At 35.5% G+C, this 25,408-nt stretch overlaps 1 protein-coding gene across 1 annotated transcript in view; it reads left to right on the top strand.

The window, feature by feature from the left end:
* Positions 1–580: 580 nt before the first annotated feature.
* Positions 581–25,408, top strand: part of LOC128649918 (alcohol dehydrogenase 1) — a 35,248-nt gene continuing 10,420 nt past the window's right edge. Inside the window, exons 1-7 of the mRNA XM_053703475.1 lie at positions 581–907; positions 4,399–4,500; positions 5,598–5,739; positions 12,463–12,550; positions 14,796–15,015; positions 19,973–20,233; positions 22,425–22,560. Of these exons, the coding sequence (XP_053559450.1) occupies positions 890–907; positions 4,399–4,500; positions 5,598–5,739; positions 12,463–12,550; positions 14,796–15,015; positions 19,973–20,233; positions 22,425–22,560 (967 nt within the window). The 5' untranslated portion in view covers positions 581–889. The remainder of the gene's footprint in view (positions 908–4,398; positions 4,501–5,597; positions 5,740–12,462; positions 12,551–14,795; positions 15,016–19,972; positions 20,234–22,424; positions 22,561–25,408) is intronic.

Genomic DNA, 25,408 nt, shown 5'->3' with positions numbered 1-25,408 from the left:
ATCAGTATAGCTAAATTATACTACTATTATTCAGTGAGCTTGTTTTTGAGCCTGAGTGGGCGGGGCTATGCAAACCATAAATGGGTGTGGCTTTGCTGCTAAGAGTTCCTGGATTTTTTTTTTTTTTTTTTAATGTTGCCAACAAATGTTATTTATTGCAATAAAATGTTTGCTTTAAGGTTTATTACATAGCTTTTTGGTTTCAATCAAAAATGTGCCCTGGTCATTTTATCTCAGTTTGATTGATAGATCTGGCAACATTTGGGCTTGAAAATAATTTAGTGATATATTTCCAGAGTTAAACAGAAATTTTAAAATAACTATTTTAATCTAGAATTTAAATTAACTGTATGTAGAAAAAAATCTCAAGTAGTAACTAATGGTTTTCTGCTCTGTCATTTCTTGTTTTACACAATGTTTTGAACATTTTTCAGCAAACCAGAGGAAAGGTCAGCTGTGCACTGTGTATTGTCTTTAATAGAATAACAAATCCCCTGCAATTATTTCTGAAAAGGTTTTCACAAGACTATACTTGTGCTACAGCATACCAAATAAGTTATGTAAGGTTAGATTAAGTTTTACTGAAAAAAAGGTATCTGTTCTCTGCTATAAGCAAATATAGAACTTTAGCTGCTTGCACAACTTGTAGTGTTTCTTATGTTTAACAAATGAAGGTCGGTGTTTTATGAGCTGACACTATTCTATTTACTGATTCATAAACGTTGTATGTATAATTAGAGAGTTGGACTGGCTCATTTGAACTGGCTCTCAGGGGGAATGATTAACACGCAGGTTATATATTGTTTGCATACCTCTCATTTCTAAACACAGCTCTTGAATTACACAGTCGTCTTGATTTGCTTGAAAGCACTTGAAGAAACAAACAGATATGGCTACGGCAGGACAAGTAAGTGCACCTATCTATTACTTTATTTAATTTACATCATTATTACTTTATTAAAATGCTTTAGCTACTAGAAAGAAATATTTTACATGTTGCATTCTGTAATTAGGAATTCATATGGAATGTACAGCTTGGAAATATTTTCAGTGTGTACAGGAAGAGGGATAGCAAGGGGCTGTTTTCCATACAAGGACATAATTGTTATAGTTCACAAAGGAAACATTTTTTTATTTTTTATTTGGCATTTGTTGTTTATGTAATTTCATACACATTGCAAGACAGGCATATAAACTTACATTAGTACCTTATAGCAAGCCAACCCTTTCACTGCCTGAAGGTATAAGCACTTTTAGTCTGCAATTTAACCATTTCTAACTCCAAATCTATAAAGAGAATGAAGTGATACTGGAGACGTTTCTTATTATTTGTAGTATTAAAGGCATGGACAGCTCAAGATTGAAATGTGCATTTACATTTTAAAGGGACAGTCTACTCCAAAATGTTTATTCTTTAAACAGATAGATAATCCCTTTAAAACTCATTCTCCATTTTTGCATAATCAACATGGTTATATTAAACCTCTGTGATTACCTTGTTTTTAAGCCTCTTCTGACAGCCCCCTTATCAAATGGCTATTTATTTATTATCTATTGACTTGCATTTTAGCCAATAGTGCTGTGTCCTGCACAACTCCACGGGAATGAGCACAATGTTATCTATATAGCACACATGAATTAGCAGTCTCTTGTGAAAAGCTAATAAAAAAGCATGTGATTAAGAGACTGTCTATAGTTGCTTAGAAACAGGGAGAAATTTAGAGGTTTAAAGCTCCATTCTTGCAATCTAGTCTGTTATATTTTGTTGGAACCAATAAAGTGCCTGCACTGGTTTGTTTAAATGCATTACATATTTGGCAGATTATTTAGTGTTTCACAGTATCACAAATATTGTGTTTTTCTAAAATGGAACACTTATGACAACTACAGGAACAACAGCATATATGTATGACAGTAAAATTGTATAAACATTTTATTCATAAATATACTTTCAGTCATGGTCTCTCCTTCCCTTTTTTCTTGATTTTTTTTTTTAGGTGATTATCACAGTCTGCATGCAGACCAGTTAAAACAAAAATTAATATAGGGAATTAAAGGGACACTCAATATTGGTGGGTTTATACTTGCTGCTGTTCACAGCCCTAGATCCAAAAGAGCTGTAAATGGAGATAAGAAAATGCATTTATACCATGCAGTTTGTATTTTTTTTTTTACAAAAGCTAAAAAGTTCCAAAGCAAAGTATAGATATACACTTGCCTTCTCAGAAGTTCTTCTTACTCATGTCTGTTAGCCAGCAAATACTTTACATTTTTATTACACACAAAGTATAGCATATCTATAGCATGCAGATATTGTTTGCAAAGAAAGATAAGATAGGAAGCTGGCTGTTATTGCATAATATTAACACAGTTCAACATAATAATAAGATAATTATGTGGGACAGAGGTCTGTTAGTGTAATCTACATTATCTTATCCTAAATACAAGGAGATTTGATTATGAATTTTTTACACACCTAATATGTTAATATTATTATGGATATTCATGACTCATATAAAATACCCCAGCATTTATATATACCTACATAAAGCTAAAATAAGAAAATACTCTAAGGATTACAGCATGTTATCTTTTTGCTCTATTGCATGCCTGTAACTATGGCCTTGATTACAATCTTTCCGATACCCTAATATCTAAATTTTGGTTGCAGCAGATATGGGCAACATGCTTTTTGAGTGATCACAATCCCAAAATAATTTCATTCTATAACTTTTGAAAAATGTGTTTTTGTTTGTTAACTGAAACTGGCAAATACAATGGCTGCTTCACACCTTTAAAGTTTATATTAAAGGTGTTTTGAATTGATCCCTATATACAGGGTCTAAGGTAAATACTCATTTAAATGTGTAAAATTAAACCTTGGTAATCTGAATGCATTCTGATAACTTTTAAAAATATGAATTCCATTTGCATATGGGCATGATAGGTATACTGGGCATGTTTGTTCATTTATATTAACACTTTTAATATTTGAAAATTATTTTTATTTTCAATAATTGATTATGAAAAAAACAATTTTTTATTTGGTGATATATTCATTGCTGGAAATTATTTTCCATAAGAAGAAAGTTACTGAAACGTATACCATCTTCCATTTTAACTGTTTGTCTTTCCTTAAATTATGTCACTGTAAACAAGATAGTGAATTTCAAACATCATAAATCGAGATTATTCAAAATACGATTTTTGGGACTTAATTAAAAAAAAAAAGTACAAAAGATCTTTCTTACCAACAAACAAAACAGGAAAATGATAAATCCTGTTCACAATGCCAAGATTGGAGATAGAAAACCCCTTTCAAGAGATGAAAATACTTTAAAATGCAATCATGAAAATGTGAGTTTTAAGAACAGGATTGCTAAACACCCATTTCTAGATGTTGCGGTTGTAATTTCCATTATCTTGTATTCCATAAAGATGTTCTTAACCGTACAGGATATCACATATCTGTCTATTAAATACATATAAATATATACATTTCTGTTCTGCTTTGTGCTGACGGACTATACAGTAGTGATGAATATATGTTTAACGCCTTTGTGACAGCCAACATAGACTGTAAAACACCCATTCCAGGGCTGTAGGAGGGCAATTCCATGGAGGTATGCAGAAATGGTGCAATTATTCTATACCACCTGTCCGCAGGCCTCCCTAACAGGCCACATTTTGTGGATATTTGAACTGGAGCACAGGTGAAGTAATCAGCTGATTAGTGAGAATTGTTATTTTCCTGAAAACCTGACCTGTTGGGAAGGCCTGAGGACAGGTTTGAAAACCAATGTTCTATCCTAATACTACAGAAATGTCTTGTAAAAGGTGTCTACTGTCCCTTTAAAGGCGTGTGATTGGTCAATTTGTTTTCAGATTCAAGAAACACTTGAAAACCAGCAATTGTGATCACTTCAAAAGTAAAAGTCCCCTTTTCCTGAAAGCCCACACATAAAATTGGTTGATAGATTGTGATTGATTCCTATGCATTTAAAGGGACATTGAAGAGTAAAATGACATGCTCTGTACTGCAGCTCTCGAGATGAACACAGCCTGTGATTCGAGGGGTTGTGCAAATGCTGCTGCTGATTGGCTCACAGGTTGCTTCCTGCTCAGGACTCTGATAGAGATCCCTGGGAAGATTAGAGCATGCCATTTTAACACTACAGTGTCCATTTAACCCTTGGAGATGATAGTTACCCTGATCATAAACAAAATTATGCCAACATTAGTTATAAGTTAACTAACACGAAGAACATGAAAAAAATTCTTATCCTTCATTGATTATTTCAAATGGGATACCAGGATTAGTATCTACATATTATACCATATACAAATGAATAGTTTAAAATGCCAGTATAATAGCTGCAGTATATTGTTTATTTACAGGTCATCAAGTGCAAGGCAGCAGTAACATGGGAGCCCGATACACCATTTTCTATTGAAGAGATAGAAGTAGCTCCCCCTAAAGCCCATGAAGTTCGCATCAAGGTAAGTTGTTAAGTTGGATGCATGACGTACATTAGTACTAATGAGCCTTTCTCTTCCTCTATAAGAGGGAGTGACAAAGAGACTAGTGATAATATGGTTAGAGAAGCTGCACAGCAAGCTCAGCTTGCAGGATTACTAGCTATGAGTCTGCCCCTTGTTTTGGAGATGACTAGGTATATACCTCAAGGATCTGTTCTGGGCCCTCTACTCTTCTCCACCCCCGCTCTCTCTCCCTCTTTCTTTTCTCATGTCAGCGACATGTTACTTATCTATAGACATTAAGTGGCTAGCCAGTTTGCATAACAATATACATTATTTACAGTGAAGACATACACATAATAAGGAACTGAAAATGATCACAAAAATATACTCTTGGTCAGCAGTGAGTACACATTAAAGGCTTTTATTTTGTATATTTCTCAAACTTTAGCGATCCCAGCAAGCCCTTCTGTAAGGTCTCCCGAACTGTGAGCATCTTTTAGACCTTGTAAAACAGGTGAATTGAAGGCTACTTCCTTTTATGTGTTTTTTTAGCTATAGTTTTTATATTACTCTTTGCAATAGACACTGGATGAGATCCTGTGTGATACACTTAAAATAAGAAGCTTCAGAACTGAAAAAATGCATAAAGTTATGAAAGGAAATCAAAGCACAAAAAGCACTAAATAGGCTTTACATGTTGCATTTATAAATCTTTTTTTAAAATTAAGTAACCACTTAAATGGACATGGAAATCAAAATTAGATTTTCAGGATTCAGATAGATACAGTTTAAAAAACCTTCAATTTACTTTTATGAATTTCAAATTTACCTATTTCTCTTGGAATCCCCTATTGAAACTAGTCCCCTTTCTACAAGGGCATACTGAGGTATGCTCAGGAATGGTATATGTCTTGAGTGCTGTGTGACAGAAATGAGTGTGTCAGATAGGCAAGTTTTGTCTATGTGACAGATTGTTAGTAGTTTTGTTTTTTTAACAACAATATTCATGGTTATTGTTTTTGAGTGTTTGTCTTTTAATTGCACCAATCAGAGCTGTCTGTTTTAAAAGCTAATGTTGGTTAATGTAATATATTTTATTTTTTCTCTTATGGCAGATGGTGTCCACAGGCATCTGTCGCTCAGATGAACATGCACTTAGTGGAAAGCTCACTGATGTGGTTTTTCCAGTTGTGATTGGACATGAAGGAGTTGGTATTGTGGAAAGCATTGGTGAAGGAGTAGAGGGTATAAAGCCAGGTACAGTATATATTTAAATGAAATTACTCACTGTAGTACTGTAGTACTAGTTAATACTATCTGGTATCCACATCTGCAAACATCAAAGTATAATTTAAGACCATTAAACTCAACATTATAGCAATGCATAAAATGTTTCATTTTTGAAAGTATAACATTATTGCTAAATATATTCATTATGTATTTTGCTGCCTATGCTGTAAACTAAATCTGAAAATTGTGCTTGTTTTACTTTCTCCCAGGGAGGCTTGGGTTAATATTATTATCTAATATTCTGTTTATCTCTCCCCTTCCCTCATCTTTTTCTCATCTTTTCTCTAGTCATTTGCTCTTTTAAGGTGAATTATCAGTTTTGAATCAACAATCATGATAGGAAAAACATTTTTTGCAATATCTAAATATATGTTTAGCTATTAGATTGAGATTAAAAAGGAATATATATCTGTTTGTTTAAAGGGACAGTCAAATCCAAAATAAACTTTCATGATTCAAATAGGGTATGCCAGTTTAAGCAACTTCCCAATTTACTTTTATCACAAATTTTGCTTTGTTCTCTTAGTATTTTTAGTTGAAAGCTAAACCTAGGTAGGCTCATATGCTAATTTCTTAGACCTTGAAGGCCGCCTTTAATCTGAATGCATTTTGACAGTTTTCACCACTAGAGGGCGTAAGTTCATGTGTGTCATATAGATAACATTGAGCTCACGCACGTGAAGTTACCTAGGAGTCAGCACTGACTGGCTAAAATGCAAGTCTGACAAAAGAACTGAAATAAGGGGGCAGTTTGCAGAGGCTCAGAAACAAGATAATTACAGTGGTAAAATGTATATTAATATAACCGTGTTGGTTATGCAAAACAGGGGAATGGGTAATAAAGGGATTATTTATCTTTTTAAACAATAACAATTCTGGAGTAGACTGTCCATTCAATTAATCAGTAGTAATGAAGATTGAAGCTATAATTTACTTTTTTAATAAAGATATGAAATTAAAATTCTCTGCGCTCCACCGGCCACTTCAAAAGTAATTTTTCTGTGAGCTAACAGTTTAAATTGTTCTCCAATCAGCGCTCTCGCCATAGGTCACTTTTGTTTTAGCTAGAACATTGATTGGAGAACAATTTAAACCGTTAGCTCACAGAAAATTGACTTTTGAAGTAAGTTATAGCGCATCTTCATTACAACTGATAAATGAAACTCCATCTAAAATATGACTGGCATTGCAGATCTGATTTTAAAAAGGGGAGAGTTTACCACCACTTTAAGTTTTACCTGTTAACTGAGGATAATGAATTCACTTGTCATTTATAAATGCCTCTTCACTGGGAAAACCAGTTAACTTGTTGTGAAAGCTTCATAATTACAGAAAGAGTACATATATAATTTGTGTTTTATTCCCATAACAAAGCCACTGCAATCTCTAAACTCAGTTTTTGAATGGTTTATATCAAATGTTGTTCATCCCAGTGCACAAGATATGATCCAGACATGAGCCGGTTAACAAGTTATGTTTGATGTTATTTTATGTGTAAACTAGTTTTTTAGCCTTTGCTGATAGTGGTGAACAAAGTTCAAGGAGAGAAATCTGACTGAAGCTTTTAAAGGACCAGTCAACACAGTAGATTTGCATAATCAACAAATGCAAGATAACAAGACAATGCATTAGCATTTAGTCTGAACTTCACATGAGTAGTAGATTTTTTTTTTCTGACAATTTTAAAACTTTTGTCTTTTTCCACTCCCCCTGTACCATGTGACAGCCATCAGCCAATCACAAATGCATACACATACCATGTGACAGCCATCAGCCATTCACAAATGCATACACACTTATTCTTGCACATGCTCAGTAGGAGCTGGTGACTCAAAAAGTTTAAATATAAAAAGACTGTGCACATTTAGTTAATGGAAGTAAATTGGAAAGTTGTTTAAAATGGCATGCTCTATCTGAATAATGAAAGTTTAATTTTGATTGAGTGTCCCTTTAAAGCCTTTTTGTTTATCATTGAGATATATGGGTCAGATATGCAGATCAAAGTCATGTGTCTCTCTCAACTATATTTGGATAATACCCTGGCGGAGGTCATGAGATCTTTATATAAAAAGTTTAGTTATGCATAGTGAAAAAACTTTGCACTATATATATTTTTATTTATTTTGCCCCTTCTCATTTATTTACCTCTGAAAATTGAGCAATTTCTAAATCTCAGAACTTGAAATACAGACCCATCCCTCACCAAATCCTTTTTCTGGGAACCCTCACCTTCTTCCTCTCCCTCCCACAATTCGCCGCCCACCTGACTCCCTCCTCCCTTCCCTCCCACACCACCCTACACAGTACGCTGGTCAAAGTACTGTGTGATGTAGAACCTATGTCCCATTGGATTAAGAGATTAAATATTAGACTTTGGTTGTGGTAAATATTGTTGTTATGTTTCTCCAGAAGACAAATTAAGGAGATGTTTTTCCAGCCTCATTTAAATACACAAAAATCACTTTGTAAGTACAAGACATTTATGTCAACTTGCAATAGATGAACATAGAAGAACATACTAACTCCATGATCAAACCTCCCTACCTTTTGCCTTATTTGATTAATCAATCCAGGGTTGTTACTGGTAAAGACAAGACTTTCCACTGTCATTTGTTAGCAAAAACACATTGTTTAGCAGTATATTATCTTATCAACGCTGCTGGGGCCATTTAGGGACATATGCATATCGGGGTAAGGCTTAAAAAGTCTGAAGTCTGCACTTCCAATTCTCAGTTAAATTCTATGAAACAGAATAAATAATACAAGTGTATTGCAAAGTTCTCAGCAAGCATAATTAAAGGGACTCTATACCCAAACATTTTCTTTCATGATTAAGGTAGAGAATACAACTTTAAACAATATTCCAATTTACTTCTATTACCTAATTTGCTTCATTCTTTAGATATACTTTAATGAAGAAATAGCAATGCACAAGGTGAACCAATCACAGGAGGCATCTATGTGCAGCTACCAATCAGCAGCTACTAAGCATATCTAGATATGCTTTTCAGCAGAGAATATCAAGAGAATGAAGCAAAATAGATAATAGAAGTAAATTAGAAAGTTGTTTATAATTGTATGCTCTTTCTAAATCATGAAAGAAAAATTTTGGGTTTCATGTCCCTTTAAACTTTTTTTTAAAGTGCATCTTGTCTCCTTAAACCAAAATGAATTAAAGGGACAGTAAGTAAAAATAAGGGGCTTAGTTAAGCTGAGGCTGTGAGTATTTTTCATAAAAAGAGAAATTCAAGAAAGATCTCAAGATGAAGGGTTGTGGCTTCAGGAGTAATTTGCAGAATCACTTCTTCACAGAAAGAAACATTTGGGGTTTCATGTTCAAGATTGCTGCTGCAAAGATAGCTAGATACTTGTAATTTGCATTAAAAATGGCTGAACTCAATGTTTCCACAATAGGTTTGAATAGATCCCAGTATTCTCTGTAAGATCCTCTATAAGATCATTTGTGCACTCAGATTTTATCCCAGATCCCATTAAAAAAAGACAGTGCACACGTGTTGCTCGCATTTTAAAAGTCAAATGAATTATTTTGATGCATTAGACTTATGGTGCACAGATGTGATCTGTTTCTATAACACTGCACAAGAGAAAACCTTTGCTCACAGAAAAATAGGGCTAGATTAGCGCAATTTTAACATGTGCCCATGAAAGGGCAAGTTTGCCCGTTTACGGACACACGTTAAATAACCAGCCATTACAAGTGTTCTGGTTAATGCTCCCGTGAGCTTGCAGATATATACATATGTCTTTGCAGGGGTTTATACACACAGTTATACACAAGCATGTCTGCAATAATACAATTCTCTTTAACATATTTTCATTTTGCACTTTTATTTCCCTTTAAAAGGAAATAGCAAGCAGAAATGTGCTATTACTCATACTTAAAGCTTGCAAATAAAAGGAAAAATAATAACCCAGTTCTGGTGATAATTGCCTAACTTGGTTAATGATAAACTTACACATGCATGGAAGAAACAAAATGAAAAATAAAATCAGCTCTCTAATACATTTTAAAATACCCTTTTTAGGTTCAATTAAAAACAAAAAATATTTATTCATATGTATTTTTAATTGAAAATATTATACAATTAGTTGTCTGGTTTGGTTTCGACATATATAATCTTTGAACTTTCAACAACAATACAATATAATGATAAAGTAGCTTCAGTGGTATTTTGACTTAATTTTTGATTGCTCAGACACTTTTTTTTCTTTAAAAATTCAGGCAAAGTCAGTTCAACTTGTCTGCACCAAGTTAGTTAAAGAGATTGTAATATAAAATGTTTAATTAGTTGTAGTTAAAAACTTAGCTATATACTTTCTATATGTTTTTCTAAATTTCCCTAAATTTCTATAAAGTAATGAGCACTGCCATGTTTTATCTTAAAGGGACACTCAATCAAAATGAAACTTTCATTATTCAGATAGAGCATGCCATTTTAAACAACTTTCCAATTTACTTCCATTAACTAAATGTGCACAGTCTTTTTATATTTACACTTTTTGAGTCACCAGCTCCTACTGAGCATGTGCAAGAATAAGTGTGTATGTATTTGTGAATGGCTGATGGCTGTCACATGGTACATGTATGCATTTCTGATTGGCTGATGGCTGTCACATGGTACAGGGGGAGTGGAAAAAGACATAACTTTTAAAATTGTCAGAAAAAAAATCTACTACTTATTTGAAGTTCAGACTAAGTTCTATTGCATTGTCTTGTTATCTTGCATTTGTTGATTATGCAAATCTACTGTGTTGACTGGTCCTTTAAGTTTATCTTGAGCCCTTATGAAGTGCCAAGGAGATGGCACAAAACACATTGGGGTCGATTTATTAAGGCCCAAATGCAGCTATATGCAACAGGAGTTAAGAAACAGCGGTCTTAAGACCGCTGCTCCTTAACTCGTCCGCCACCTCTGATGCGGCGGACAGCAATCCGCCCGATCGCATACGATCGGGTTGATTGACATCCCATGCTAGCAGCCGATTGGCTGCGAATCTGCAGGGGGCGGCATTCACAAGGAAATGCTTGTGCAATGATAAATGCCGACAGCATATGCTGTTGGCATTTATCGATGTCTGGCGGACATGATACAGCGGATCATGTCCGCCAGACACATGATAAATCGGCCCCATAGGCTTGAACTTTTTGTTTGTTTAACCACAAGTGACTGAAGATATTGCATTATTCTTTTTAACTACTGCTTAAAGCGATGGTAAACAAATTGTTAATTGAAGCATGTGTTTGAATCTATGAATAGTCAATAGTATTTTATGTTCTTTTATTTATTTTTTATGTAAAGATTTCAATCTTAAACATCATTTTATAAATGTATATTGTCATATCACTGCGCCTTCCCACCACAGAGTAAACTTTTTTCCTGCTATGGCACATTCTATAACAAGCCGTGTCGCACTCCCAGGATATGCTTCATGCTATTGCGCATGCGCAGTGTAATCGGAAAATGCTGTGTCTGCTATTACACTTTGAGCTGTGAGTCTGCAAGGTGATTGTGATTCACAGTTTACACAGAGCGCACCGCCATAACATCGAGAAGTATCCCTGTAGTGACGTTGCACTTATGCACAGAGAACAAGGGATTCCACTATACCGCCCACTATACCGCCCCAATGCGCGCACCACAGGTAGGCTGATTTTTCAGAGTGGCACTGCAGAGCAGCCGGATTGCTTAGAAGAAAGTACATCATACTGTATTAAGGTTTTTAAAAAAAATGTTATTTCAATTTGGAAAACATATTTACAAAATATAACTGCAATACTATTTAATTACTTATTGCTCTGGTTTACTATCTCTTTAATGAAAGCTGTGTTTTTTTCCCCCTAATTTATATGTTCTCAGCAGAAGATAGGTTGATAGAAAACTAGTTCAAACATGGCGGTGCCCATTTCTTTATAGAAACTGAAGTACTTTATAGAAAATAAACCTTTACTCTTGAATCTTTAATATTAAACCACTAGTATAATTAAAAAAATACATCTGCATATTATTCTAAGGTTAATAGTTTCTTTAAATACATTATTATTTCTAGCATGAATTTGCTGTTTAAAGGGACACTTAAGTCATAATTAAACTTTCATTATTCAGATAGAGCATGCAATTTTAAACAACTTTCCAATCTACTTCCTTTAAAAAAGTGCACTGTCTTTTTATATTTAAACTTTTTGAGTCACCAGCTCCTACTGAGCATGTGCAAGAATTCACAGTATAAGCGTATATGCATTTGTGATTGGCTGATGGCTGTGACATGGTACGTGTATGCATTTGTGATTGGCTGATGGCTGTCACATGATACAGGGGGAGTGGAAATAGACATAACTTTTAAAATTGTCAGAAAAAAAATCTACTTTTCATTTGAAGTTCAGACTAAGTGCTATTGCATTGTCTTGTTATCTTGCATTTGTTGAATATGCAAATCTACTGTGTCATTCCTTTAAAAGTATTTGACTAAATAAAAAGTGAAGTATATACCTTGATATTTTTATTCCTGGTTATTTTACCTAAGATTAGCATTTAAACCACAGTTATAGTTCTTTTTTTTCTCTTTGATATGTTACAACACATATGTAAATGTTAGTTAACCAACAATAATCAATTATAGCCGTGTCCACCATATAAATGTTTAATACGACTTTTTTGATCCATTTCTCAGGAGACAAGGTGATCCCGCTGTTTGTACCCCAATGTAACCAGTGCATGTGTTGCAAAGATTCAAGGAGTAATTTCTGCCTTTCAGCCAGGTGCGTTATATATTTTATTATATTCACCATTATCTTATTTGCATTTCCTGAAATTGCTTTAAAAAGTCACAAGATGAAAATAAATGTCATATACAAACAGATACTATGGGGCTGAATTATCAAAGGTCTTGCAAGACCTCGCTGAATGCGGAGAGCAATACACTCTCCGTATTCAGTATTGCACCAGCAGCTCACAAGAGTTGCTGGTGCAACGCCGCCACCCTGCTGACTCGCGGCCAATCGGCCGCCAGCAGGGAGGTGTCAATCAACCCGATCAGGTTGAATTGCGGCGATTCCTGTCCGCCTCATCAGAGCAGGCGGACAGGGTTATGGAGCAGCGGTCTTTAGACCGCTGCTTCATAACTGCTGTTTCTGGCGAGTCTGAAGACTCACCAGAAACACGGGCCCTTCAAGCTCCACTCGGAGCTTGATAAATGGGCCTCAAAGTATGGTAGTAATCAGGGTCACCTAAGCCATACCTCCTAATTCCAGATCTTGTGGCATTGTCATTATGAGGTCTACAAACTATCCCTCCAACTTCTCCGGCCAAGGCAAATGCCCATGGCACACTTGTGCCTCTGCCCGTCCTTTCACAGCTCCACCCACAAAATCCTGGTTGGTCACCTCCTACAAGGAACTCTCCAGTAAATGAGAGGCAAAGGTGTAACTATAGGGGTCTCAGAGGTCCTAACTGAATCTGGGCCCACACCTCTAGGGGCCTATCTGTCACTGCAGAGTAATGGTGTCACTACAAATTGTTGGAGCCCAGGCTCCACTTGCATCATGTCTGGCCCCTCTGTGTCCCCTCATTCAAAAAATGGCTCACTGTTTTAGGGAAGAGTATGGGTTTGCCTTTACTATATGGTGACAGTGTTTCTAAGATAGCTGTTACAGTATTGCTGTACAGAAAAACCTGCCACCATATTTGTACAGAAAGGCTACACAAGTGCATATCCTCTGGCATAAACTTCTATAAGCAGGAAGGATGACTCACAGCCACAGAGAAGCAGTTCCTCTTTCTCTTATGTGGCTACTGGCTCAGTTTTTACAAACAGCCAGAAAGGGTACTGCTGAAATGGTGGCACTCTAACCATGTATTTAACCCATTTGCCGGGTTTAAACCTATAGATTTGCAGTGTCAGAAGTGCTTTAATTACATGCTCTAACAAATTAGATCATGCATTGTTTTCCACTAGAATGGCCCTTCAACTCTTTTTGTTGCAATAAGGGTTTGCAGGGTTTAAACCCATAGATTTGCAGTGTCAGAAGTGCTTTAATTACATTCTCATGATTGAATGGATTTATGAGATTGTAAAATAAAATATTTAATTATCTGTAGTTAAACACTGCAATATATTTCATTATTTATTTTGTCCTATTTCCCTGTAATTTAATGCTTATCTTTTCTTCCTGCTGAGGACAATTAGGAAAGGATATAAAACAATGTAATATAAGAGACTGTCCACACAGCCTTGTTTAACAGAGATAAATAGAAAACTAGTTCAAACATGGCAGCGTTCATCACTTTATAGAAACTAAAGTACTTTAAAAAACTAAACTTTTACATTTATAGTTTTTAAAACAACTAATATAACTGTAAAAAATACATCTACATATTATTGTAAGGCTAATCTATGCTGTGAATACATCCCTCTGTCTGGTGTGTATTTACTGTTAAACATCCCTTTAATTGCTGTTCTTCCATATGCAAGATAGAACATTTTTGCTTCCTTTTAAATACAGAACTGAGATGTAACCAAACTAGTAGAAATTATTTATAATATGACTTCCAGTACTGCAAATATTTACTTAAAGGGACATGATAATTTTACATTGTTCTCTCTATTGGGCATATCTATCAAGCGCTGCTGCTTAATGGTTGGTGACGGAGTGCCCAATGGTTTAGTCCACCCCATAGTGGAAGTGCGCTGCAAAGTTTTAGAACATGCTTAACCAAAAAAAATGCCCTTTAAAGAGACTGTACCCCTAGACAGCTACCTGGATTTTCTAATAGGTTCAGCTCAGTTTTGAAGCTTTCTGAGTCTTATTGTAAACATTTTAAACTGAGAATTACGTGTGTAATATTACTCAAACTTTTAAGCAACTACAATGTCTCGAGGTAGTATTGTGAAAGAGACATTCTTTATAAGCAAGGGGTTTATACAAAAAGTATCTATGTCAATTACATTTCATGTGTTCCTTTACTCTATGCAATTGTTTTACTGTGGCCCTTATCTTTTAACAGCTTAGGCCGACCAAAAGGACTCATGGCTGACGGCACAAGTAGATTTACCTGTAAAGGCAAACAACTCCATCACTTCCTAAATACCAGCACGTTTACCGAGTACACTGTTGTAGAGGAAATTGCTGTGACAAAAATTGATGATGATGCTCCTTTGGGTAATACCTGTCTGATTGGTTGCGGTTTCTCTACTGGATATGGGTCTGCATTAAATACAGCCAAGGTAATTCATATGCAGGACTGCTTTATTGTTTGCATTGGGGCATTATATATATTTAATTAGCAAGGTGCTGAGATAGGAAAACTCAAGAATGTTTTGTCACAATATCATTTTTAGTTAGTTTTAATTTAGTTTTTATCACCTACTACATTTACAATATACATAAAAGGGACATAAAACCCAAACATTTTCTTTTATGAATTAGATAGAACATACAATTTTAAACAACTTTCCTATTTACTTCTATTATCAAATGCTCTTCGTTTTCTTGTTATTCTTTGTTGAAAAGCAGGAAGGTGTGCACATGTCTAAAGCACTATATGGCAGCAGTTTTGCAACAATGTTATACATTAGCAATAGCACTAAATGGCAGCACTATTTCCTGTCATGTAGTGCCTCGGGAATGTGCACGCTACCTACCTAGGTATCTCTTCAACAAAGAATAACAAGAGAACAAAATTAATTTTATAATAGTGAATTGGAAACTTTTTTTAAATTCTATTCTCTGTCAGAATAATGAAAGAATACATTTGGGTTTTATGTCCCTTTAAACTCAAAATTAAATCCTCCAAATACTTATTATGCTTAACAATGCTTTCCTGCAATTCTTGAAATATACTTCTGCAAATTGTTCTTCTTACACACTCTTCCAAGACGTCAGAATGCAAACTGCATACTTAAAGAGACATATCATAAATATTAACAATTAAAGGGACATAAAACTCTAAAAATTATTTCATGAATTATGCGGAACATACAATTTTAAACAACCTTCCAGTTTACTTTTATTATCAAATTTGCTTCTTTCTTTTTGTATCATTTGTTGAAGGAGCTGCAATGCACTACTGGTTTCTAACTGAACACATGGGTGAGCCAATGACAATAAGGACTATATATGCAGCCACCAATCAGCAGCTAGATCATAGGTTCTTTGCTGCTCCTGAGCTTACCTAGATAAACCTTTCTGCAAAGGATAACAAGAGAAGGAAGCTGATTAAATAATAGAAGTAAATTGGCAAATTGTTTAAAATTGTATGCTATGTCTAATTATGACTTTACTGTCCCTTTAAGCATTGCATTCCAAAAGAAATTAGTTATAAACATGTATTGCTGCCCTTTTGCAAATAAAGAACAATTTAGGAATACACCTCTTGAAGGGCCGATCCGATATGCAGCGTCGCCCGCAAAAGCCGGCGACGCTGAAATTTGCGCTGGTTTGGTATCCTATATACGGCGTAACCTAGAAGTTTCGCTCGTATATTTCCGCCGTTGCCCGTAGTTCTTTGGGCCATAGGCAGGTATACCAAACCAGCGCAGTTTGGTATCCAATATACAGCGTAAGGACTTACGTGGCGAAAATGGAGAAATCTTACTCCATTTTCACCTTGCCACAAAATGCAGCCGTAGTAAGCCTTACGCTGTCTATTGGAGCCCCGTAACTCCCTAAACTACCTGCTAAATAAACCTAACGCATGCGCAATGTCTATCTACCTGTCAACCGCGATCCCCCGCCGCAATCCCTAATAAAGTATTTAACCCCTAAACCGCTGCACACGGACCCCGCCGCCACCTACATTAAAAGTATAACCCCCTAATGTGATCCCCCCACACCGTCGCAAGCTACATTACATACCCCCTAATGTGAGTCCCTTACACCGCCGCCATCTATCTTACCTACCCCCTAAAGTGAGCCCCTACCCCGCCACCATCTATCTTACCTACCCCCTAAAGTGAGCCCCTTACACCGCCGCCATTCTATTTTAAAAATATTAACCTCTTATTTAATCCCCCTACACTGCCGCCAGCTATATTAACTATATTAACCCTAATTATATTAGGGTTAATATATATATATATAATATAATAACGATATTAACTATATTAAGTATAATAACCCTATCTAACTCTAACATCCCTAACTAAATTCTTATTGAAATAAATCTAATTAATATTAATAGTATTACTTAAAATATTCCTATTTAAATCTAAATACTTACCTATAAAATAAACCCTAAGATAGCTACAATGTAATTAATAATTACATTGTAGCTATTTTAGGGTTTATATTTATTTTACAGGTAACTTGGTATTTATTTTAACTAGGTACAATAGCTATTAAATAGTTAATAACTATTTAATAGCTACCTAGTTAAAATAATTACCAATTTACCTGTAAAATAAATCCTAACCTAAGTTACAAATACACCTACACTATCACTAAATTAAATAAACTACAAATATCTAAAATACAATAAAATAATCTAAACTAAATTACAAAAAATAAAAAAAATATTACAAGATTTTTAAGCTAATTACACCTATTCTAAGCCCCCTAATAAAATAATAAAGCCCCCAAAAATAAAAACATTTCCCTACCCTATTCTAAATTAAAAAAGTTCAAAGCTCTTTTACCTTACCAGCCCTTAAAAGGGCCTTTTGCGGGGCATGCCCCAAAGAATTCTGCTCTTTTGCATTTAAATAAATATCCAATACCCCCCCCAACATTACAACCCACCACCCACATACCCCTATTCTAAACCCACCCAAACCCCCCTTAAAAAAAACTAACACTACCCCCCTGAAGATCTCCCTACCTTGTCTTCACCAAGCCGGGCCGAACTCTTCATCCGATCCGGGCGATGTCCAATCAAGCGGCAGTGAAGTCTTCTTCCATCCGGCGATGTCTTCTTCCATCCGGCGATGTCTTCAAGCAAAGCGGCATCTTCAATCTTCTTTCTTCGCTCCTCCACCGCGGAGCATCCATCCGGCACGACGACTTCCCGACGAATGAGGTACCTTTAAATGACGTCATCCAAGATGGCGTCCATCGAATTCCGATTGGCTGATAGGATTCTATCAGCCAATCGGAATTAAGGTAGAAAAATCTGATTGGCTGAATCAGCCAATCAGATTCAAGTTCAATCCGATTGGCTGATTGGTTCAGCCAATCGGATTGAACTTGAATCTGATTGGCTGATTCAATCAGTCAATCAGATTTTTCTACCTTAATTCTGATTGGCTGATAGGATTCTATCAGCCAATCGGAATTCGACGGACGCCATCTTGGATGACGTCATTTAAAGGTACCTCATTCGTCGGGAAGTCGTCGTGCCGTATGGATGCTCCGCGGCGGAGGAGCGAAGAAAGAAGATTGAAGATGCCGCTTTGCTTGAAGACATTGCCGGATGGAAGAAGACATCGCCGGATGGAAGAAGACTTCACTGCCGCTTGATTGGACATCGCCCGGATCGGATGAAGAGTTCGGCCCGGCTGGGTGAAGACAAGGTAGATAGATCTTCAGGGGGGTAGTGTTAGGTTTTTTTAAGGGGGGTTTGGGTGGGTTTAGAATAGGGGTATGTGGGTGGTGGGTTGTAATGTTGGGGGGGGGGCTATTGTATATTTATTTAAATGCAAAAGAGCAGAATTCTTTGGGGCATGCCCCGCAAAAGGCCCTTTTAAGGGCTGGTAAGGTAAAAGAGCTTTGAACTTTTTAAATTTAGAATAGGGTAGGGAAATTTTTTTAATTTGGGGGGCTTTATTATTTTATTAGGGGGCATAGAATAGGTGTAATTAGCTTAAAAATCTTGTAATTTTTTTTATTTTTTTATAATTTAGTTTTTTTTTGTAATTTAGTTTAGATTATTTTATTGTATTTTAGTTTAGATATTTGTAGTTTATTTAATTTATTGATAGTGTAGGTGTATTTGTAACTTAGGTTAGGATTTATTTTACAGCTAAATTGGTAATTATTTTAACTAGGTAGCTATTAAATAGTTATTAACTATTTAATAGCTATTGTACCTAGTTAAAATAGATACCAAGTTACCTGTAAAATAAATATTAACCCTAACATAGCTACAATGTAATTATTAATTACATTGTAGCTATCTTAGGGTTTATTTTATAGGTAAGTATTTAGATTTAAATAGGAATATTTTAATTAATAATATTAATATTAATTAGATTTATTTTAATAAGAATTTAGTTAGGGATGTTAGAGTTAGATAGGGTTATTATAAATAATATATATATAATATAATAACTATATTAACTATATTAACCCTAATATAATTAGGGTTAATATAGTTATTATAGCTGGCAGCGGTGTAGGGGGATTAAATTAGGGGTTAATATTTTTAAAATAGATGGCAGCGGTGTAAGGGGCTCACTTTAGGGGGTAGGTAAGATAGATGGCGGCGGGGTAGGGGCTCACATTAGGGGGTTATAGATTTAATATAGCCGTCGGAGGGGTCCGGGAGCGGCGGTTTAGGGGTTAATAACTTTATTAGGTGGCGGCGGGGTCCAGGAGCAGCGGCTTAGGGGTTAATACATTTTTACTGTTAGGAGAGTGAAGGGGGATAGCGATATAGGGTTAGACGTGTCGGGCTATGTTAGGGAGGCGTGTTAGACAGTACGGGTGATTTTATAACTTTAGTCAGGTTTTGTAGGCGCCGGCAGTTTCTAAAGTGCCGTAAGTCACTGGCGACTCCAGAAATTTGTACTTACGCAGATTTCTGGACATTGCTGGTTTGTGAGACTTACGGCACTTTAGCCTCTGATGGCGCCGTATATTGGATAGCTCGAGTTGCGAGCTGAAACTGCGGGTGGCGGGGGTTCCCTTGCTTGCGCCGCAAACTACGATCTTTATCGGATCGCGCCCTAAATGCCTAGTGGATTCATGTTTGCCTTTCTTCAATTAACTCAGTGTTTCTCATTTCCAAGCCTCAGGCACACTAACAGGCCAGATTTTTCGTATTATCTTGAGTACTTACCATAGTTACTGATCAGCTGATTAGTTTCCCTATGTCAAAAAGGGGACATTTCAAAATGTATTATATGCCTTGTGCGTAAAATAAATAAATGAAAAAAACAAGCAAAGCTGCTTTTGTTTTTTAAGCATATGGGTAAATCAACCTTCACAAATGGTGAGAGTGCATGGAATGTGTTTTTATTCTTGCAGGTACAAGAAGGCTCTACTTGTGCAGTGTTCGGTTTAGGGGGTGTGGGCCTTGCTGTTGTCATGGGTTGCAAAGCAGCTGGGGCTTCCCGTATCTTTGGAATAGACATCAATGAGGACAAGTTTGAAAAAGCAAAGGAATTAGGAGTAACTGATTGTATCAACCCCAAAGATTCTGACAAACCTATTCAGCAAGTGCTTCTGGAACAGACTGGTGGGGGAGTGGACTACGTCTTTGAGTGCATTGGAAACATTGAGATTATGGTATGTAGCACGGATCATATAATGATTTGTTCAAAATCAAGATTAGCCTGAAAATAATATAAACATATTTTAAAAATTGTATTATTTGATTAAATCAGTAATGGCCAACTTCCTAACACATGGAGGTTGCAGATCAATATTTTGCATATTGTGAAACCCAAGTTTTTTTCTTTCATGATTCAGACAGAACATACAATTTTAAAAAACTATCCAATTTACTTCTAATATCAAATTTGCTTAATTCTCTTGGAATTATTTGTAGGAGTGACAAGGCACTACTGGGAGCTAGCTGAACCCATTGGGTGAGCCAATGAAAAGAGGCGTATATGTGCAGCCACCAATCAGTAGCTAGTTTCCAATAGTTCATTCCCCATAAAGGGCTACATTACAAGTGGCACGCTATTTAGTGCTCCTTCTCAAGCTTAAACTTTGCTAGAAGTAATCTTTTTGTGCACGTCGGGTTGCGCTTGTATTACAATTTGTAAGTAAATAGTTTGCATGCTAAATGCGAGATAATTTACGGACATTGTGATATCCCATTCTCATTAATGTATTCTCCTCATAGAAGTCAATGGAGAACACAGAAGAAAAAACCTAACACCTATCGCTCGCACGCTTACCCGACAGGAGATATTCATATTTCACATTCCAATGTTCTTCACTTATAGAACAATGTTATTTTTATTGTAAATACATATTTTTATATATATATACAAAACCTATACCTGTATATCTATTCCTATATATATATATATATATATATATATATATATATATATATCGGTATAGATATCTATTTTACTGTAACATTATCAAATATATCTAGAAATATATAATTAATAATACAAATTTAAAAAAAAATTCTATGTGAAGAATATAGGAATATAAAATATGCATAATGCAATTCGTGTTTTGTACTTTAGGTCTAACATGGTTTCGTGCTAGCGCACATGAAAAATTGTTAATCTCAATGCACGTTTTTGAAATATAACATAAAATATTAAACAATAATAATTTTTAAAAATGATTATACATACTGTAATATATACATATATATATGAATTGATATATAGGTATATATATATATATATATATATATATATATATATATTTATATATATATATATAAAACATTCCTGTAAGTGAAGAACATTGGAATGTGAAATATGCACAGTATATATACAGTAAAACACAAATACACACACACACACACACACACACACACACATATATATATATATATATATATATATATATATATATATATATATATATATATATATATATATACAAACATACATATTTAGACATGGATATGTATGTACATTATAGCCACTTGCAGTCAAACAGCTTGTCATATACAATAAACCATATACCTTTGAACCCTTAAAACTTTATTTTTAATATTTATGTAAATAACTTTTATCAGATAGTGTTTACATGAGTGTAACTGTATTTTTAAATGTTTTTATGTTGTGTTAAAGGGACATTTCAGCTAAAATTGGAATCCACATGGATGCATTTCAGTTTTGAATAGAATCAGTTTTGCAATATACGTGTTATATCAAAATTGCTTGTAATAAAAGCTATAGCTGTTTCAAAAGTGTATTTAAATATGCACCGTGCACCAGCATTTTATACACAGCACTTGCTCAGAGAGCCTAAGGTGCTTGTACCATCTGGTAATGACTGTTTGTTAAGTGCTGACATGATACAAGTCCCACTGGTGCTCTGAGCAGCTGTAGTATTTAAAATGCTGGTGTACTAAGAATATCTAGCTATGCTTCACATGCACGTGCAGAGAAAAATGTTAATATTAAAACAGTGATAACTTTTACTGGAAGCATTTTTGACACTACAGGTATATTGTAAATATGTTTCTATTCACAGATGTAATTCATCTATGTGCATTTAGATTTTGGCTGGAATGTCCCTTTAATTGCAACATTTTTAATGCACTACCCTCTACACGAGGGCTTCAGTTGCGCTAACCCGACAATCATCAGTTTTCTGCAATAACTTCATGCATACAGTTACTTATATTACTATATAGGTGGCTTACTTAGTTGAACAGCTGTTTATTTCCAGCTCTGAGGACTAGAGAGTGAGATAGATCACAGCATATTTGTGAATTTAGTAGAAATGGATTATTAGGCTTAGGAATGATTAAATAATTGTTTGTTTTTTACAGCTAGCAGCCCTACAATCAAGTCATTTTGCATATGGAACTACAGTTATAGTTGGAGTATCAGCTGTATCATCTACCATCACCTTTGATCCAATGATTATGTTAACTGGACGTACACTAAAAGGCTCCGTCTTTGGAGGTATAATGAGCTACTTTCACCATGTATTAGACATGCGCATTCAGCCTTTGTTAGCACACGGATGCGGAAGACTAAAGCTGCTAGCGACATTTGCCTCTCTCTTCGTAGCCAAATTTCTTCTTGTTGATGTGGATTTGCCCAGATCTTAGCGTGTTGCACAAGAAGAAATCTGGTTTAGAAAGAGCTGAATGTCACGAGCAGCTGTTGTCTTCTGCATGTGCGCTAACGAAATAGCCGAATGCACATAACTATTATAATATTATAGACCACTAGATGTTTTTTTAATTTGACGTGAGAAATCACTGAATTTCATATTTAACACAGAGTGTGTAAATGGTTTGGTAATGACAACAGAAATGCTGTTTGAGTCATGGTTGGGATATCTGGAGATTGTTAACAGGGGTACGAGTATGAAAATTAAAATTTGATTTAAAGGGACACTCGAGTCAAAATTAAACTTTCATGATTCAGATACAGCATGTCATTTTAAACAACTTTCCAGTTTACATCCATTAGCAAAATGTGCACAGTTCTTTTTTATTTACACTTTTTAGTCACCCACTCCTACTGAGCATGTGCAAGAATTATACGTATATGCATTTGTGATTGGCTGATGGCTGTCACGTGATAAAGTGGGAGTGGAAATAGACATAACTTTGTAATTTGACAGAAAAAAACTCTACTACTCATATGAAGTTTAGACTAAGTGCTATAACTTTGTCTTGTTAGCATGCATTTGTTGATTATCCATAGCTACTGTATTTACTGGTCCTTTAAGTGCTTTATTGAAGAAACTTAAAGGACATGAAATCCCACTTTTCTTTCATGATTCAGATAGAGTACATTATTTAAAAAAAAAAAAAAGTTTCAAATTTACTTCTGTTATTAAATGTACTTAGTTCTCATTGAGTTTTTTAGAAGAGAATACCTATGTAGGTAGCGTGCACATGTCTGTGGAACTTTATAGCATAGTTTTGCAAGAATGCAAAATGGGTACTAGGTAGACATGAGTATGTAAGTTGACACCTAAGACCCCATATCTTTGAGCCCTTATAAATTTTAATGCAATTGTTTTTAAAAATTCGGCCAGATTACGAGTTTTGCGGTAAGAGGGGTGCAGTGCTAACTTGCACGTTATTGTCACCGCTCACTTACCTACAGTGCTGGTATTACAGGTTTTTATAAACCCGGCGTTAAAAGACAAGAAGTGAGCATAGAGCAAAATTGAGCTCCATACCGCACTCCAATAACAGCGCTGCTTAAGTCAGTGGTGAGCAGGTTGTACGTGCTCGTGCACGATTTTCCCATAGAAAAAGTCTAACACCTGCAATCAAGCAGCGTAAAGCTCAGTAACGCAGCCCCATTAATTCCTATGGGGAAACACATTTTATGTTTACACCTAACACCCTAACATAAACCCTGAGTCTTAACACCCCTAATCTTACACTTATTAACCCCTAATCTGCCGCTCCTGACATCGCCAACACTTACATTATACTTACTAACCCCAATCTGCCGCCCCCAACGTCGCCACCACTATACTAAAGTTATTAACCCCTAACCCTGATTCTAACCCTAACACCCCCTAACTTAAATATAATTAAATTAAATCTAAATCAAACCTTCTATTAATAACTAAATAATACCTATTTAAAAATAAATACTTACCTATTAAATAAACCCTAAGATAGCTACAATATAACTAATAGTTACATTGTATCTAGCTTACATTTTATTTTTATTTTACAAGCACGTTTGTATTTATTTTAAATAGGTAGAATAGTTACTAAATAGTTATTAACTATTACCTAAATTAAATAAAATTACCTAAATTACATAAAAAGACAAACACTAAATTGCACAAAATAAAAAACAAATTACAAGATATTTAAACTAATTAGACCTAATCTAATAGCCCTATCAAAATAAAAAAGCCCCCCCCCCCAAATAAAAAAAACCCCCTAGCCTAAACTAAACTACCAATTACCTTTAAAAGGGCCTTTTGCGGGGCATTGCCCCAAAGAAATCAGCTCTTTTACCTGTAAAAAAAAATACAAAAAAAACCCCAACAGTAAAACCCACCACCCACACAACCAAACCCCCTGAATAAAACCCTAACTAAAAAAAAACCTAAGCTCCCTATTGCCCTGAAAAGTGCATTTGGATGGGCATTGCCCTTAAAAGGGCAGTTAGCTCTATTGCTGCTCAAACCCTAACTTGAAACTAAAACCCACCCAATAAACCCTTGAAAAAACCTAACACTAACCCACGAAGATCCACTTACAGTTTTGAAGAGCTGACTTCCATCCTCAACGAAGCCGGGAGAAGTCCTCAGCGAAGCGGCAAGAATTCCTCAACAAATCCGGGAGAAGTCTTCATCCAAGCCGGGAGAAGTTGTCCTCCATACGGGCAGAAGTCTTTATCCAGGAGGCATCTTCTATTTTCATCCATCCGGAACAGCCAATAGAATGTGAGCTCAATCCTATTGGCTGATTGGATCAGCCAATAGGATTGAAGTTCAATCCTATTGGCTGATTGCACCAGCCAATAGGATTTTTTCAACCTTAATTCCGATTGGCTGCTAGAATTATATCAGCCAATCGGAATCTAAGGGATGCCATCTTGGATGACGTCACTTAAAGGAACATTCATTTGTCGTGTAGTCGTCGGAAGAAGAGGATGCTCTGCGCCGGATGTCTTGAAGATGGACCCGCTCTGCGTCGAATGAATGAAGATGCCGTCTGGATGAAGACTTCTGCCCGTCTGGAGGACCACTGCTCCCGGCTTGGATGAAGACTTCTCCCGGCTTTGTTGAGGACTTCTTGCCACTTCGCTGAGGACTTCTCCC

The sequence above is a fragment of the Bombina bombina genome, chromosome 2, assembly GCF_027579735.1.
Source record: "Bombina bombina isolate aBomBom1 chromosome 2, aBomBom1.pri, whole genome shotgun sequence".
Taxonomy (NCBI): domain Eukaryota; kingdom Metazoa; phylum Chordata; class Amphibia; order Anura; family Bombinatoridae; genus Bombina; species Bombina bombina.
The sequence above is the reverse complement of the archived record's forward strand: the minus strand, read 5'-3'. Positions and strand labels throughout refer to the sequence as shown.